The sequence below is a fragment of the Monomorium pharaonis genome, chromosome 2, assembly GCF_013373865.1.
Source record: "Monomorium pharaonis isolate MP-MQ-018 chromosome 2, ASM1337386v2, whole genome shotgun sequence".
Classification (NCBI taxonomy): domain Eukaryota; kingdom Metazoa; phylum Arthropoda; class Insecta; order Hymenoptera; family Formicidae; genus Monomorium; species Monomorium pharaonis.
The window spans coordinates 7,351,875-7,369,349 of record NC_050468.1 but is presented as its reverse complement, the minus strand read 5'-3'; the positions used below and the strand labels follow the sequence as shown (position 1 = coordinate 7,369,349).

General features: G+C 42.7%; 1 protein-coding gene across 1 annotated transcript in view; it reads left to right on the top strand.

Annotated features, from left to right (window-relative positions):
* Positions 1-13,128, top strand: part of LOC118644293 (Krueppel-like factor 6) — a 335,384-nt gene extending 322,256 nt beyond the window's left edge. The window contains exon 6 of the mRNA XM_036282499.1: positions 5,529-13,128. Within this exon, the coding sequence (XP_036138392.1) occupies positions 5,529-5,704 (176 nt within the window). The 3' untranslated portion in view covers positions 5,705-13,128. The remainder of the gene's footprint in view (positions 1-5,528) is intronic.
* The last annotated feature ends 4,347 nt before the right edge of the window (positions 13,129-17,475 follow it).

The window sequence follows — 17,475 nt, the reverse complement described above, 5'->3', positions numbered from 1 at the left end:
AATTAAAAATAATTATTAAGGCCCAAGAACTGCAGGGGATTTACATCGCTATTTGCAACTCCTCCAACGGATGAAGAAGTGCAGAGGGATGAAAAAGAATGCGTCGGGGACGCGTTTTAACGGAGTGTTTAAGTCCGCTTGTTTAATACCGCTCTATTACGTAGAAACGGCGAGGCACCGTCGACAACAGGCGGGTCATTATGCGATAATAAAACGCGGATTACCGGAGCGTGCATTGTTCTCTCACGCAATAATAATATTGCTTATATCGCATGCAGGATCCACTTATCAAAACGGGACAAAACCGCCTCTTTAGGGGGCTCATAATTGCATTGCGTCTCGTTTCGATGAATTTCTGATATATTTCGTCGATCGAAGCTGCCGGTGATTTTACGCGATATTCATGGCAAACAATATCTAATATGTTATGCGTTTCGCGCGAGGTATAAACTAATCGCATTAGTTTCGCGGTGTTTATGTATAATATGGCATGCAAACGGCTGAAATCATCAACCCGTCTAAATCTATTATATGCTACCGTAAATTAATGACTTAACGTTTAACGCTGCATGAGAACGTACGCCGACAAAAGCTGACTATGGCAGAATGGCTGCTGTAACAATACCGAAAGTAATTGTTTCGTGATAATTTCCATATCTTTCCTGGCAACGAGCTTATTTAATTTAAAATTAACTTTTCGTCGACATAATTACTCTAAGATCAATCATCAATTTGTTTTTTATTTTATCAAAACATGGTTTTTTTTTTCTCCCGAACTAAATCAAACGGGAGTGCAAACTCAAGAGATTTCAAAAATTCGAGTTTGCAAAGGCACGAACCGGTATCATTCAACGCGTAATTTCTTCCACCTAGGAAACGGATTTCTGCAAATTTAGCCTTTGCTATCGACACGAAAATCAGAAGGAGGAGCGGAATGTGCAACCTGACGCACGCTTAAAAATATCTGGAGTAGCACGGGCGAGGGTGTACGAGCGGCGGTTTTCCATGCCACGTCGTTTAGCGGCATTCGTTGTCGACGCGCGCGCGAACCGGACGAGAAGGTGGGACGGGACGAGAGGGTTTAACGCGTTAAGCCATCTTGTTTAATATGGCTTTATTACGTAGGTGGTAACGAACCGTCGGGAGGCCATTATGCGGCGATAAAATGCGCAATGCCCGTTGCACGTACATGTCGTTTCGCGTGTATTTCCAACCCGCGGCCGTGATATGCCCATGCGCGTCGAACGGGCCGGAGACCGGGCACGCGTTCACGATAAACGCCTGCGGTCGTGTAAAGCGTTACGCCATGGTCGCCATGGCTACGCAAAATTTAATTCGCCCGTGAAATCGAACATTAAGCGTGCGCATAGCCGGCGCACGGGATTTTTGCAAAAATCGCGTTACCTCCCGCGAACGCGAGCGGCGCGTACGTAGCTCGCAAACGCACTCGATCCCTCTCTCTCTCTCTCTCTCTCGATTCCCGATGGCTTCTCGAACGAAACAATCAGCTCCTCGTTATCGTCCAGTGAGAGCTACGGTGACAATTCCCGTTGCCGAGGATGCGGCAACAAGATGCGTATGGGCGAATATATTTCTGGATTCAATGGGTGTTACTTCGTTAAATCCTAATTCGCAACTTTAATAGATTTTTTTAAAATGACAACAGCTACCGAATTTACTTGTTCAAAATGTAAATACGATATTCGGTATGTGTACATTGTTAAATATTAAAAAATCAAATTTAAGATAATCCTTTGAATTAAATAACATTTTGTTACTTTTAAATACCCGACAAGTGTCGAAATTAATTATTTTAACAGAAAACATGTAGTTAAAAGAATAACCTCATTTAATCAACCTGTGGTGATTAAATTTCTGTGATTGAATTACCTAGTTTCAAGCAGTGTAAGCAATGTTTACTGGTACACCCGGTAAATAATAAGCTAAATCCGAGTCAAACTTAACACATCTGCCGAGTTAAATTATTTAATACGCCATTTAGTTTTAATAATTAAATTATACCGAGCATGCGACATATTGAGTAGGAGCGCAATGGCGACCTATTGGAATGATTGAAAATAAATCAAATTGGGTGTAATTCAACACACTATGAATTTAACATTGTAGACTGCGGCGTGAATTCACATCATGCGGGTCGATAATTGGAATCGCGCCGCGTCGGCACCTTGTGAAACTTTAAGCGAGTATTCTCTCGTCGCCGTGACGACTCGTAGAGTCGACGGCAATTTTTCTCCTCGCCAGCGAGGCTACTTGTAATACATGCGCCGCCGGCACCTTCCATTCCGTGGCGGTTTATCCTTATCGTCCCCGGAATTTCCTTCCCGACGCGAGCCCGCAATTCCCGTCCCTGCGGGGTGGAGAAGGGGACCAGGCACATTCGTGTCACCATTTCTCTAGCTGGCTGCGGAGGACAGCAAGCCGGTAAGGGGAGCGGATGGTATCTGGGGGTTGGTTTTCTCGAAACGCGAGGGGCAAAAGGGTGAGATGGATGAACGGTGTGAGGTACGTCAAGTACGTGTGCCGTATTTTCCGCAGAGTCGCGGCCTCGTAGAATGTCGGGTGTCGTTGGCGGAGGCGCCGGAAACAGCCAGTCGAGGGTAGGTGCAGATGGTGGAATAACGGTGGCGAGGGGGAGGGCGGACGGATTTGGTTATGCGTCGCCACGTCCCGGCTGGATTTGTCGTCGTCACCTCCTACTGGGGATGAGAGACTCGGTGGTGAAGAGGGGCTAGTATACCCCCTCGGAACAACTTTGAAAGAGACCGAAACGCGGTGTAAATTTTTTCCCTTCATCTCCCTCCTCCTCCTCCTCCTCCTCCTCTTCCTCCTCTCGCGAGAACGTGGAACGTCGTTCGGGAAAAACGTCAGTTGCACCAGTTATTGTGAGTCAAGGGGGAGGGAGGAGGGGATGAAAACAAGTTTCAGCTCTCGAGAAATTATCCTTCGTATACATATTTTTTTTAATGCTTCTCGCCAGGTCTCACAAAAAAATGACTTGAGATTATGTGTTAATATTTGTATCGTGTTACGGTGCAGGGAACAATAACTTCACAAATAAAAATGCAAAAAGACGCTTCTTTCTTATTTTTTCTTATTTTTCTTTATTTTCTTTTAATCCATTTTTTATTATTCGTACAGTTAACGATTGTGAAATAATATTAATTATCATATGGCTACATATTAGTAGATGTCATTATATGATGACATCTCTTTCTCTCTCTCTCTCTCTTTTTGATTCCATAGTTTTGTATATTTTTTATTTTTCTTGATTAATCAATGATCGCGTACGACGTACGGAAAATATCTTTGTCAGAGACTGACGGAATCACGGTGCAATCTACTACATATACTTTTTCAGACGCGGCGCGTTACACGGATGAGAAAACACTACATTTAAATTACAGCTGTGCCTTTTGCGCAAACTCGCAAACAGACACGGCAATCTAAAAACAGCACTTTGTGGAGTCGAGAATTCCGCCTCTTTTTCGGATTTATGAGAACCGCGGGAGGGCGGGCGACGTGTTAAACGTTTCTCTTCGGGGTTTTATACACACATTTGTATTACTTTTATCTCGACGGCGGTGTTGTGAAATATACTCGCGCATCAGTTCCTAGATGCAGTCGGATATGCCCGACAAATTTCGTTCCTTGACAAAAATAATAGAAGATCGTATTTCAGTGCGAGCTCAAAGTACTTTACAACTGACGTATCTAGATCGCGACAAGAGACACGTCTGCACGGACACTCCGAAAGTTTAAATCAGGAAGACAAAGCCCCTGCCCCCCCCTCCCCACTCGTAGCCTTTTTATGCGGAGCCATAATTCTTCATTACTCCTCGAAAGATATATTCAACGGGGATAATCCACTATTTCGTTTATTAGTTAAGTGCAAATCTCTTTTGTTACACAGATATTCTCGGACGTTACCCTCGTATTTTGAAACATGTCATAAACTGGCAGAATTAACTCGCGCATACTTGCCAGCTGATCTGCGAAAATATCCGGCGATCGCGCGACTGTGGGCCAAGATTATCGTAACTCAGTGCACACATTGAGAATCAAATGAAAGAGAACAGTGCGCGAGTTTGTATTAGAGTGTACGTAAAAGGGATGGAAATCGTTTGTTATTGCAAGGTCGATGAGTCGCGATACGTCGGCGAGGGCGGCGCGGCGCGGCGCCAGCCACCCTTTCCCTGTCAGGCCACGATTTACCAGCTAGTATGGGGTTCGCACAGTCGTTCCTACACAGCCTCCGATTCAATCCTCTCCCCCCCGTCCTCCCTACCTTCGCTTTCCGTGCTGCGAAACTCCCTCAGCTTGTTAATCTCGCTAGCATCGCGCCACAGGTGGTGACCTCGTATTGTCTCTTCTCCGCCGTGGCCTCATCAACGTCAGCCACCTTCTATATTACCGAACAGATTATTTACGGGCTTAATATAATACACAGGTCTCTCCTACCACCTGACGAGCGGTGATAACGCGAGATCTTTCTGTCTTAGCGTGTAGTCGCGCGCGTGCTTTTCGCGGACGGTCCCTAACGTTTTCTCACACGTGTGTCGCAAAACATTCCGGCGGGCGGCGGAACTTTTAGGGTTTTTAAATCAAATTCAATCGCCTCGTTGCGGATCCCACGGGATTACCCCGGGATTTGCGACACGGGGATTTACATCGTGTCATCGTGCCAACGCGCGGTTACCATTGTGTCGACAGTTGGACGCGAATTCGTTGGCGGTGGAGGGGGGAGGGGAGCGTTTCGTCGCAGTTGACGACGATTAGATACCACTCATTGTCTTTGATAGTTCTGTTTAGGAGGATAATAACGGCCAATCCTCGCGTATCATCTCGCGGAAATCTATTGAATCGCTTCGCTGTAAGCTCATGCCTATCGCGGTACGTTTACTGTCCTGCGATCAAGGAAGCCCCTACGGCGTACCTCGATCGTAACGTCGGACGAACGAGCTTTCTCAAGTAGGAGACTGATACTCTGTGGTTCTGCTTATCTCTGTACAAACGGGCATTATCCGGCGTAATGTTTGGCGCAAACTGCCGATTGACAATGGCAGTTTGCGGAAACTAGGCATATGTAATTTATAGCTTAGTTCAGTGCAATGTTTCACAGTTTGGAATAATATATGCTAATCTATAATCTTTTAATCTACAGAGTTATAAGAAGAAAATTGCATTATTACCTATCTTATTATTTATCTACCTATTTCTAATCTACTATAAATCTGTAAATTGAAAGCTTAACGAGTAATATTCAAAGATTTATTTTGGTTTCTTTAATTTTAGATTTTATTAATTTATTATTGTACAAACCAAAAAATTATTATTGAATTTCTATTGTGGATTTCATTAAAAATCGTGTCTGTTTATTGCTGCCTTATCACGAACGTCAAAACGCGTTTTACGCCGATTAGAATTCTATAGTGGCTCCGTGACGACCACTTGGAGGATTAAGCGTCCTACAAGATTCGCTAACGTGGCTTTTCTTCCTTCTGTTTCAGGGGAGAAGCCGTACAAGTGCAGCTGGGAGGGCTGCGAATGGCGATTTGCGCGTTCAGACGAATTGACGCGTCATTACCGCAAGCACACCGGCGCGAAACCGTTCAAGTGCCGGCATTGCGACCGATGCTTCTCCCGCAGCGACCATCTAGCTCTCCACATGAAGAGACACGTGTAATCAATCGTCTCCGCGAGCGGTCCCAGCCGCGCGTCGCACTCCGCGGTTGGGACCGTTGAGATCTCTTCCTCGTAAAGATCGCGGAGGTCTTCGACATTTTGCATTGCGAAATTCACGCGATCCTAGCATTTTTCGAGGTCACCTAGTAGTATGCTGCAAGTAGTAGGGCGGTCGATTATCGTACGCCCCAGGCTTGATGAACAAACATCAAGAGAGGGATCTACGAAAGTAGCTGTATTAGGTATTCGAGATTTCGTCAGACTTCGTCACTGACGCGAAAACCCATTTCGAGGGTTCACTTGAGGAGATCGATGATCAGCGAGACGCCGTTTGGAGACAATCGAGTTTATGTTTAAAACGATCCACGGGAATGATTCGAAAGAAAGCTTGACGAGTAATCAGATGGTGTGTTGTAGAGAGGAGTTGCACTTCGTTAGAGTCCAAAGACGTCACATGTATAATAACATGCATTTCCTCGAAGTGCCCTGTGACGTGTAAGATCAGAAGGGAAGAAAAAGGTGATCAACGACACTTGTCTTTAATCCCAAAGGGGGATCGCACGGAACAAATCTTTGACCCCGCTAATTCGTGCGAATTTAAGAAGACGGAAACGTCGACGGTCAGCAAAGATCCGGAAGAGAGATTGCGGCCACTGTAGTAAGGAAGGGGGCCTCCGGGGAAAGTGCCGAACAAAGAAGTCGCCTGGGAAGTCTCGCACGAGAGACGTCAATCACTGCCAATTCGTTACATTTTAAGATCAGCGCTACCGTCGAAGATTTCAAGCTGCGACTTCAACAACCGGAGGTCTTTGAGAAGCGAGAAGCTGACTGTGTAAGGAAAGCCTAAAGTTAATCGCCGACCGTCAATGGCGCGCGGCACATGCGGATGCTCATTCATCGATAAATGAAGGAAATTGTAATGTTAAATAAAACAAAAAGAGATACGTTCCTACTTTATACGTACGTATATACAAACAAACCGTTTGTCTTTATCGTCGTGATTGTCGGGTATTGCGAGCGCCGTCGCGCGTGCACTAAAAACGTAGAGAAAAACGTAGATTTTCGCGAGGACAATAATACAAACTTGCTCGGTGCCAAACGTTATTTTCTTTCTCCTGCTTTTCCTTTCGGGAACTCCGCGGAGACGTTCGCGGCTAAAAAAAAAAGAAATAACGCACGCGGCACTCGCGATATCGCCGGCGATCTCTGTCTCTTTCTCTCTCGTAGGAACGTATCGAAATCGCATTCTCACGCAGCGGAGAATCGGGGCGGGCGCGACGCGTGGTAATTGAATACGTGATTTCGACCAGTTTCGACGGCAACGAAGATTCGCTGTGCCGGGTGCTAATCCTGAATTTACAATGCGAATTACAGCGCGGCTCGCCGCCGATTCCGCCGCCGCGCTAACCGTACCTAACCGGAGCCCGCTCGAAAAGAGAAGCTTAAACGCGACTGTTTCGCTTTGCTACTTACAGCTACTGATTTTTACTGAAATGCCGACGCACTCCAGCTTTCAGGTAATCCACTCGGTCGTCATTGTTGACGCAGCGCTTTTCTATTCTTACGAAAACCAAAAAAAAAAAAGAGAAATCTAATCTCGAAACTTTGCATGCTTGTGAGAAATGTAAAGGGGCTTTTTCTCTCGTGATCTTTTCCGACTGTAGGCATCGTACGGAACATGCGCGCGGTAAGGGGATCGCTCGACGAAACGATCATCATGAAAAACTCAACAGAATACAAATGATAAATATATATATATATTTTTTAATATTCTCGTCATACTCATTGAAACAATGTAGATAAGCAAGTATATTACGGGCTGTATAATCCGCATAAGACTTTCGTACGCTTTTCACGCAGCCGAATATTTCGCGAACGATTCCCTGCCTCGTGCGTGATTTACAGTCGAGCTGTATCCGCGCGAGCGCGTTGATCTACAACGATCTACAATCATCAATGGGAGATTGCTCGTCTCGCTCGTCATCGATCTGAAAAATTCTAATATTCAAGATATCGCGTGCAACGGAATAATCAAGTATCCCGGCGACAATGTCGAAAAGACAAGAAGAAGAAAAAAAGTACGAAATAAATCGAAATCGTTGCGGCGCGTATTCATCAAAAGCGAGGAAAAGAGGAAACTTCAAGAAGACTAATCTTACCTGACCGTAAGATGCGAAATAACCAAGGAGAGGAGAAATATAAAAAGATAACTAAATTTTAAATGTTCAGTGGCCAAATTAATTAATTGATACGCACGTAGAATCTAAAGATATACCGTACCTACTGATTAAGCCCGACTGACTAAAGGTCGGCACGGTTTGTACGCTTGCATGTGCATGCGAGTGCGGCTGTGTTATGTCTATGCGTGGGTCGTCGATGCGTGCGTGTATTTACGTGTGAGTGTGTGCGTGCGTGTAAGTGTGTGTATTTTTTTCCACGGGTATTCCAACTTTGAAAGGTGGAGAATTGAAGGGAGGAAAAGATAAGTCGAACACTAAGTTTGTATATTGTGCAATTTTTTCAATATTTCATTATTTGTTTTACCATGTTCACGATTAATTATAAATAAATAAATATATATATATATATATGTAGCATTTACAATTTTAAGATATAACGGCCATGAAGCCAGACGTCTTTTTGATAGCCATATTCGAATACTGTGGTCGTCGTCGCGTTCGCGACATTCCCCCCTCCTCATCCCCGATCTTTTTTTCCGACGGGCGAGATGTAATTAAAAGTACGCGGTAGTACAAGGGAAAAGAAATGGGCGCGCGCGCGAAAGATGCAAAGTCTCGTCTCTGACCTCGACGACCTCTCGTTAAATTCCATGCCGACCGCTGGAACGAAAGTAACTGAAGATAATGGTTCTTGTTAGAGCCAGAGTCCACGCATGTATAATTTGCTCCTCAGGCTCGTGTGTCTCTACGCTGGGTCCGTTTACCCTGGGTATTTAGACTTAGTGTTGAAGAAAAAGTAACGAGCCGATATCGCAAAGGGGAGGACTTTTCCCGGCGAAAGGTCTTTGTCGTGCGTTTCCGGCATTTCCAATCGAGGCGACCAACGAGTTCTGTAGATATATATCGCTAAACAAACGAGATCAGAGATAGAGGCACAAGCAATTAAGTAACGGCGAGAGAAAAACTCGGATACTTTGAATAAAAGAGTTGATAGACGTTTAGATAGATGGATAGCTAAATCGTTAGATAGGCACTTAGATAGACAGATGAATATTATAGATCGACGAATGGATAGAGCGTATGCGCCCAAGAGTGTTTGAGAACAGATATAGAGAGTATTATATATATAAATATATACATATATATATATATATATATATATATATATATATATATATATAAATGTAGGTAGAGAAATCGTTATACATAGGTAGAGATGTAAGTATTTAAGAAAACTCTAAAGAACTTTAGGAGAAGCAGTATCGTTGTGTACGAGATACGATAAGTGAACATAAATGTTTTATGATACTCGCGTACAAGAGAAACAAGATGAATACTGAGGAATAAAAAAAATAAAAGCATACATAAAATTAAGTGGTAATAAAAAATTGAAAAACAGTACGATTATAATTGTATTATCGTGGTCTAAGGTATTTTCAGTCATGTTGTATAGTAATTGTAAATTACACGATTTTAAAGAAAAAATGCGTGTGTGTTTATGTGCGTGTGTATATATGTGTGTGTGTGCGAAAGTGAGAGAATGGGAGAGGATGACAGGAAGGGCAAACATAAGAAGTGCGGTGCGGCTCGTACTAGATCATCTTTGCAAAAAAAAACGAATTAAATTTAAAAAACGAATGAATTTTATCAAATGTCGCGAAATTTGTATAAACATTCTTTCCCCTCCCCCAACAAATTTCGAGACAAACTTAAACGAGTAGCAAATGACACGCAAATTGACAGAGAGATGTAAAAAGTTCCCTTTTAATAATGTTAATAACAAATGCTCGCGATAACAGGGCACTGACGAAACGCAATGCTAGATAGCTGTAATCATGTAAATTTCAAAGCTTACCCCGAATATACGAGTCAAAGAAATTTAACGTGTTACTATTTATGAAGTTATAAAAAAAAAGAATTAATGACTTGTCACAATTCAGGATGTCTATAACACTTTTATTTATCAATATTTTACTGTAATTTTATACGTTATTTTCTTTTACTTAAATATTATTCTATCTTTTATGAATTTTCTTTGACTAATATTGTCGTAGTTTTTCTGCACAAGAAATATTTTATTTAGAAATAATATTTATTTTTTATAACATTTTTATATCGAAAGCTAGTGTGTCAAAGTCCAATTCGAATTATTGATTTTGTTTTACATGTGCATTGCAAACGTCACGTATTGTTAAATGCACATTCAAAATACTACACCGATAATCGAACTGATAGAACTAATATTATTTTTAGGGAATTTTCTCGTTAGAACAAAGTTAAATAGAAATAATGAAAAAAAATTACACTATTAATGATATACAAGGATTTTATGACAAAACTTAAAAAGAAACAAGAACGAAAAGAAGACTGAGAGAGAGAGGGAGAGAGAAAATAGGAAAGGAAAAGTTTTTAAATTAAAAAGTGAAAAAAGAGAGAAAGGAAATTATTATGAATACAGAAGCATCGGTGGCAATGTGCGAATGAACAAGAGTGAAAGTGCATAAATAAGAGGTAAGAAAGAAAGAGAATGAAAGAGAAAGAGAAAGAAAGATAAGATGCGTGAGAACGAAAGAGTAATGAGAAAAAATAAAGACGATGTAACTTATATTTTTAAAAAGTGACCTTTGGCATATTTAAAGACTTGTAAAAATCGTGCAACGAGTTAAATAAACAAAATCAAGGGCGCAGTGTATTAAGAGGCGTCCGTCCTTTTCCGTGTCTCTTTTCATGTACATGATGCACTTATACACATATATTAATACATACACATACACACATCTACACATAGACACCACCCAACGCACTCGTTGAGATACTCGGTAGCAGGTGCGATTTACAATTCTGAGACATTTTCTAAATTGCGGTACATACCTACATTTCTAGCCGTCAAGCGCACGTATACAGGTACACAGGCATACGATAGACAAGACAAAGCCCGAAATTAAGAAAGAGTCCGAATATATGCCCGTGTGTTGTAATCTCAATAAGAAACGGAAGAAAGGGCAAGTAAGAACTAGCAAGAAAAATTCATTGAGTGGGAAAAGTCAAGTACGCGTATATAAACGCATTTTCCTCAGAAAGCAAAACGATACATCTCACAAAACACAAGTAATCAGTAGACGCATATATTTATAGGCAGACGATAATCTCGGGGCCTAAAAGGAATGACGATTTCGATCAGCGCTCGATTCTCGAGCCTCGCTCGTATAATCTTCCCCGATTTACTGCAAATCGAGTCTTCCCGGTTTCGAATCGAATTTTCCTGACGTTTACGCGATATATCAAAAGAAAAAAAAAAGAGAGAACAGTCCCTTTGACTTTTTGACACGGCTATTAACGGATACGTGCGTTCCGTCGGGGATGAAACTTTTCTTGCGACGAGGTGTCGAGCATCGAAGAGGAAAATACGAAAAAGAAAAAAGAACGGAAAGAAAACGAGCCAACAAAACAGTCACCGCACAGTCACTAATGTCATCCAACAACACAATTCATGATAGGGAATAGTATTTTTAGGATTTTATACAGGCATGCGACGGCATTTCTATGTTTTAGCCGGGATTTACTGTCGATGATTATTGACATTTCTTCGTATATGTAACGTAAGACGAGTGCGTGCGCACGTAACACATGTAACGAGAGACAGTGTGAACGGAAAAAGTACGCAAGATGATTCTTCTGAGGGAATGCCAGACGCAGTGAGAAAGAGAAGGAAAGGGAGAGAGGGAGAAAGAGAAAAATGCGGGGGCAAGTGGGTCGGCAAAAATCATTTTTCCAGAATTCTATATCTCGTTGCGTATACATTTCTACTTATATAACTGCGCGTATTAACATATTATGACAATGTGATTTATTATGTGTGATTTTGACCGAGGAGAGATATGGGAAAATCTTTAAGGGAATATTTTATATTACAAAGTAAAATGAAGAAAGGAAAGATGCGTGCGAGAAAAAGAGAGAGGAAGTGCAAAAGAGAGGAGCGAGTGCAATACGATAGTTAATATTCTTGTATAGTCACAGCTTTTTTGCCGTTGAACTTGTGTAATTGTAAGGAAGAGCGCGCTTGCATAGCTGTCGTTTCTTTCTCTCGGCGTCATTTCTTCTTCTTTTTCTTCTTTTCCTTTTTGCTCTTCTCATTTTCCTCCTCTTATATTATCATGGTCGCTATGTTTCCGATGTTTTCGCCAAGATGGACGATGATCGCCCGCAGACATTATGCTCCCTTTTCTATCGGTATAAAGGAAATATGACAACGAAACGGAGAACCATTAGGCTAATAAGCTGTTAAAAATTCCTATATTCATGTACATTCGATGTCGGTAAATGATCAGTTTTCTTTTTTTGTAACGCGCGATGTTGCACTCTTTGCTCTATGCAAACCATCGTCATCTTCGAAAGGTCGGCAGCCTATTGATCATCTTATTGAAAACAAGCACGGTGTACCGCGTTGCATAAAGCATTTCCTCGGTGGCTGTCCGTCGAAACCTGACGCGGGAAACTTTCCGACCGCTTTCCACACACTCCTCTCTCTCTCTCGGAAAATATCTCGTACCCCCGCATTACACGGCGCCGCGTAAACACGCTTCGTGCCACGAGTCGTTCGTATCGATTGCATCGCGTGAGAGACGGGCGTAAAAAAAAAAATACACCGCGGCACACACGCGCGTACGAAACACGCTTCAGCACGCGCGGGAGCTCGTGTCCTGTCTACCAAAAACCCTATTCATCGGGGATGTGATTGTGTACATGGTTTTTAAATCTAGTAATTTTTAAGCGAGACCCCCTCGTGCGAGCGTAGAACGTTATCAACGACGGAGAATAATCGATAATCACGCGCGAGACACCGTCGAGAAGAAGAAACGAGTACGAACGCGAAATGTATACGATTCTAGGAACCTGACTTGTCCTTGACGACAAAATACAGAGATTACGTATTAAAACAAAAAAACAAAAAAAAAAGATTGAAAATAAGAAAACAAGAGAACCGTAAGAAAAAGGCATCTTCATCGAAAGTTGAGACTAATCACCTATACCGCGAGAGTCTCCCAGAAGTCGAGACGCGCTGGTTTATTCCGAAGACTCGACGTTTTGTACAAGGTGTAGCGAGCTCGTGTAACGAGCGCAGTAGGTGATCACATGTGATATTTGTATCGGCTATTATATATAAATATATACATATATATATGTAAATGTACATTATATATATTAGAGAGTATTCCGTTAGGATTATGACTGGTAGTTAGAAAAAGAAAGACATAAAAGGGAGGGGATGAGGTGGGGAAAGGAAAGGGAGAGAGAAGGAAAGACGAAAATGCGTCGGGCCCCATTGAACGTCCCGCCGTAGAAAATAAGCGAACGTCTCGTGGACGGTGAAGAGTGAGTGAGGGAAACGGCGGAAACGATCAATTTTCCGCGGAGACACATCGCTCCCGCCTGAGCCATGCCTAATTGCGCTATGCGCAGGCCTACTTGCCGGTTTCGGAAAATAAAACGGTTCGCCAATTCGAACGGGAGGGGAATATGATCGGTATGTGAGAGTGGGTAAGAGAAACGGGAGCGCAACGGGACGAGAGAAAGTACGGACACGAGCTTAAAAAGGGAATTAGCGCGAGCGCGTAGCTCGTCCGAATTTCCCCAATTTTTCACACGCGGATTGCGCCTATAAATATCCGCTAAGGCTAACTGATGGCCAACTGATTCTCGAGTTTAGTGACAATTAATTAATTTTGTGTTTCCTTCCGGAATGTGGGTGGAGAAAGAGAGACGTGAGTCAGTTGAATTTCAGGTAACTTTGGCTGCTATTTATGGGAACGGTTCTATCAAATTTTCACGGGCGAAGCGCACGACGAAAAGCGGACGACGCGCAAAACGCTCCGAAGAATTCCTCGAAGTCAGGATGATCGGACCGATCGATTCTCGATCACGTACAAGGAATGCGAAGGGGAAAGATATCGGGCAACCATTTGCGCACTCGAGAGTAGTGCCACTCGAGCCCGAAAGGCGAGTAGTTTCGCGATGCATAGTGACTTGACTTTTTTTTTTCTTTTTCTTTTTTTTTTACTTCTTTCCTGCCTGCAGGACGAGTCGCTTTGCGACAATTCCACGTCGACGCGCAAGAATGCCGGCGCAAGTAAAAATCGAATCGTTTGGCACGGCGTTAAATTGCTTTGCGTTTTCGGTCCTTTTTGAATTTCTCACCCTTCTTCAATCTTGAAATTGTCTATTGGCGACTTCCATCGATTTTTATCCACTCCGCTCGCTGCTGAAAGATGTACTGCATTCAAAGATTTCTTGGGCACGAACGAGCTCGTCCTGCATACGTTGCTTTTTCCTTACCTCTTCTTTAGTTTCCATTACGTTGCTTTCGCACTTGTCGACTTCGGAGAACAGGGAAGCGACGCGAAGAAGAGATTAGCAAGCGCTAACGAAGGTTTGCTAAAGTGTCTAGCGAGAGAATTATATGCGACGAGAGAGGAATGTGCAAATACGAATTGCGAGAGTGCGAACGAGATGTACAAAACGAAGAAGAACAACCAATTGTATGTAACTGCTTGCGTATATATGTATATGTGTGTGTATGAATGCGTGCGTATGTGCGTGCGTGTGTGTGCGCGCCCACGTGTGCTAGAAATCTGAATGACGCGAGAATCAAACTCTGTGCGGTTTCTTAATGTTTGCCAGAAACTTTTATATAAATTATTTACTACACAAAGTCTTTATTACATCTTTATCTTTATATTGTAATGACGCTACAGTTAATATTATTATTAATGTTATTATTATATTATATAATTATTATTCTACGACCGCCGTATTGTTCTTTCTTTTTCTATTGTCGATTGTACAAAAGCAGCGAATACCGTCTAAGTTTAAATGTTTAGCATGTAGATCATTTGTAATGTTACATATACATATTATAATTGATTGGTTAACTAATTATATTTTATATAATTAAGCGTAGCACGCGGGAACCGCTCCGCTCTCGCCGACGAGCGTTCCTCCTCTTTACATTTGCGATTGAATCTTTAATTCGATGTGTGCACGAATCGCTGAACGATCGATGAGGCGCGTCGCGGAGTGAGCGATATCGATCAAGCGATATCGATTCTCGCGTGTATTTAAACGAGAGGATTTCTCGACGAGGCGCGAGTTTGCTCGGCGATGATTTCGGGCGTCCTGCCGCGGCGCGCGACGGGGGGGGATGGAAGTTTTATTTTTATTATTTTCAGAGGCCGTCCCCTTTCGCGCGCGCGCGCGCGCGCGGAATTGCGCCTCGAGATAGCCGCCGGCTCGCGCTCGCGACAATTCCTCGCAAAAGGAGATCGCATGTTCCGCTGAGAGATCGATTAACCGAATGTTACCCGAGATATCCCTCGCTCGCGCGAACGCGCCGCGTTTCGTCATCGATTTATATAATTGTTGTCCGCCTAGAGATTTTTGCGTTGTCGAAAAGCGCACGCTTCTTCTTCGGCTAACGGAGCGACCGGGCCGGCCGCGCTTTGTAAATAATTCAATTAATAAACAAATTTCTCATTTTCTTTGTGCTTGTGAGTAAGCTTGCTTTCAAGAGTCCTCCTTAAGAGAGCGCTTATGTCCCGACACGTCACTGGGACATACGCGGTCGCCAAGCGAATCGCGCGTGATTCAACGTGCACAACTGTGAATTACTCGATTTTACGCTGGTCGGGCTGGTTAATTCGCATCGCGACGTGCAGCCTCGTCCCAGGTTGCTTCGGCTGGAGGATTGATTCGATATTGGCTGACGCGAAATTGCCCGAATCGAGCCCGAGCTTTCCTATTATTAGGCATGAATTAGCGCCAGGGCCGGCCCATTTGCTAATAACATATTCTCGATAGAGCGATTAATCTGTTTTTAACTTGAGGCGCGATTGATAAAACGCGCGGAAGATGTGCGTGCATGAGTTGTCCGCGATATATACCAACGTGAAATTACTTGGTGTTTTGCACTGAATGTCGAGGAGGATGTTGCAGGAAACATGGAAATAAAATCGCTAAATTTCAACAAAGCCTTTGTTACCTTTCTGTACTGTCATCTCAGTTAGGAAAGTCATCTCCCTCGTTGATCCACGATAAGTCATAATTGCGCACAAGATCTCCTAATTAATATACACTAATTAACATTTATGCCATTATGCATTAGCTACCCTTTGACTCGAAGATATCGCCACCTTTCGATCCGTTTGCCTTGTAATACGTAATGTGCAAAAATTGTCAGTGAAAACGTCTGCCCGCCTCGAAATCGCACGAAAATGGCTGTATCCAAACGGAGGAGGTGAAGAGACAAAGCTGCGAATGAGATGAAAGGGAGAGCGAGAGAGGGAGAGAATGGAAGGAACGACAGAGAGGGTAGAAACGTGCGCGAGGATGAAAGCGGACGAGCGAAATAGCGCGAATGAATGAGAAATTGGATGAATTAAAAGGCGGGAAAAGGTATGCGAAAGAGAAAGGGAGAGGCTGTGCATGACACGTAACGCGGTGCATAAGAGAGAGAGGAAAATGAGCGACTCAGGCCCGTCTCGCAGTACTTTATTCCTCTTCATTCTTTTCTTTCCTCTCTTGGTGGCTCTTATATTACACCGTAGCGTACTCTAAATATCGTTATTTTTTAAGGAGAATTACACGAAGGTGAAGTAAACGCGATATTGAAATATATATAAATATATATATTTATTTTCTAAGATATAATATATATATCATCTATGTATATTAAATTATGATAATGCACAAATGTAATTATATGTACATGTATAATTATTATCTTGCTCTTCATTCAGACGGTGGTAAGGGAAGAAGTGCGGGATCGGGAGATGAGATGATTTGTTGGTCGTGAGGGGGGAGGAAAGGGGAGTCGGAGGGGTGAAAGGCTAAGGAAGGGTGAGATTCGAGGTGGAAGGCGTTGCGGTGCGATGGCAAGTGAAAGGGACTCTGTGAATGCGCGCGAAGGGTGGAAGGACGGGGGTGGAGAGGAAAGGAGCGGAAGGAGGGGGGGGGGGGCTTGCGGCCGCTGTAACCTCATCTTTCATGAATAGCTTGTATTTCTGCTCAGTGCAAAATAAACGTACGTTCCTGTTGAAAAAAATGAAAAACAGAAAAAAAAAACAGAATGACTATTCGTCTCGTCTACTTCTTTCGTACCTTCGTCTTCAGTAGCATCCAAGTTTCCTCGATGACGTCTCAGATAAATTGCGATTGCGGTTTCTGTCGAAGACGTCGACGCGAATACGCACTTCAGAAGAAACGCAGGTAAGTATTCGACATTGTTGTAATTTCACAAATCATTCATTTTCACTCTACAAAATTTAAGCAATTAATTATTATTTGATCGAATAAATTTTTTAATGATAATTTTAGCTTGAAAGGGAAAACCTGTTTCGTAAATCATCATTTTTAACAATGTATCTCTTTATACTTCGGTTTATTGCAAATTACAAAAGTGCGTCATACTTTAATTTAATTTTGCAAACAAGTATTTCATAAATTTTGTATTATTCTACATGTCACGTATACGTGACTAATATGTCACAAATAAGTGTTGTCAATGAATGAAAATACAAAGCAATTGCAAAAGTATTGC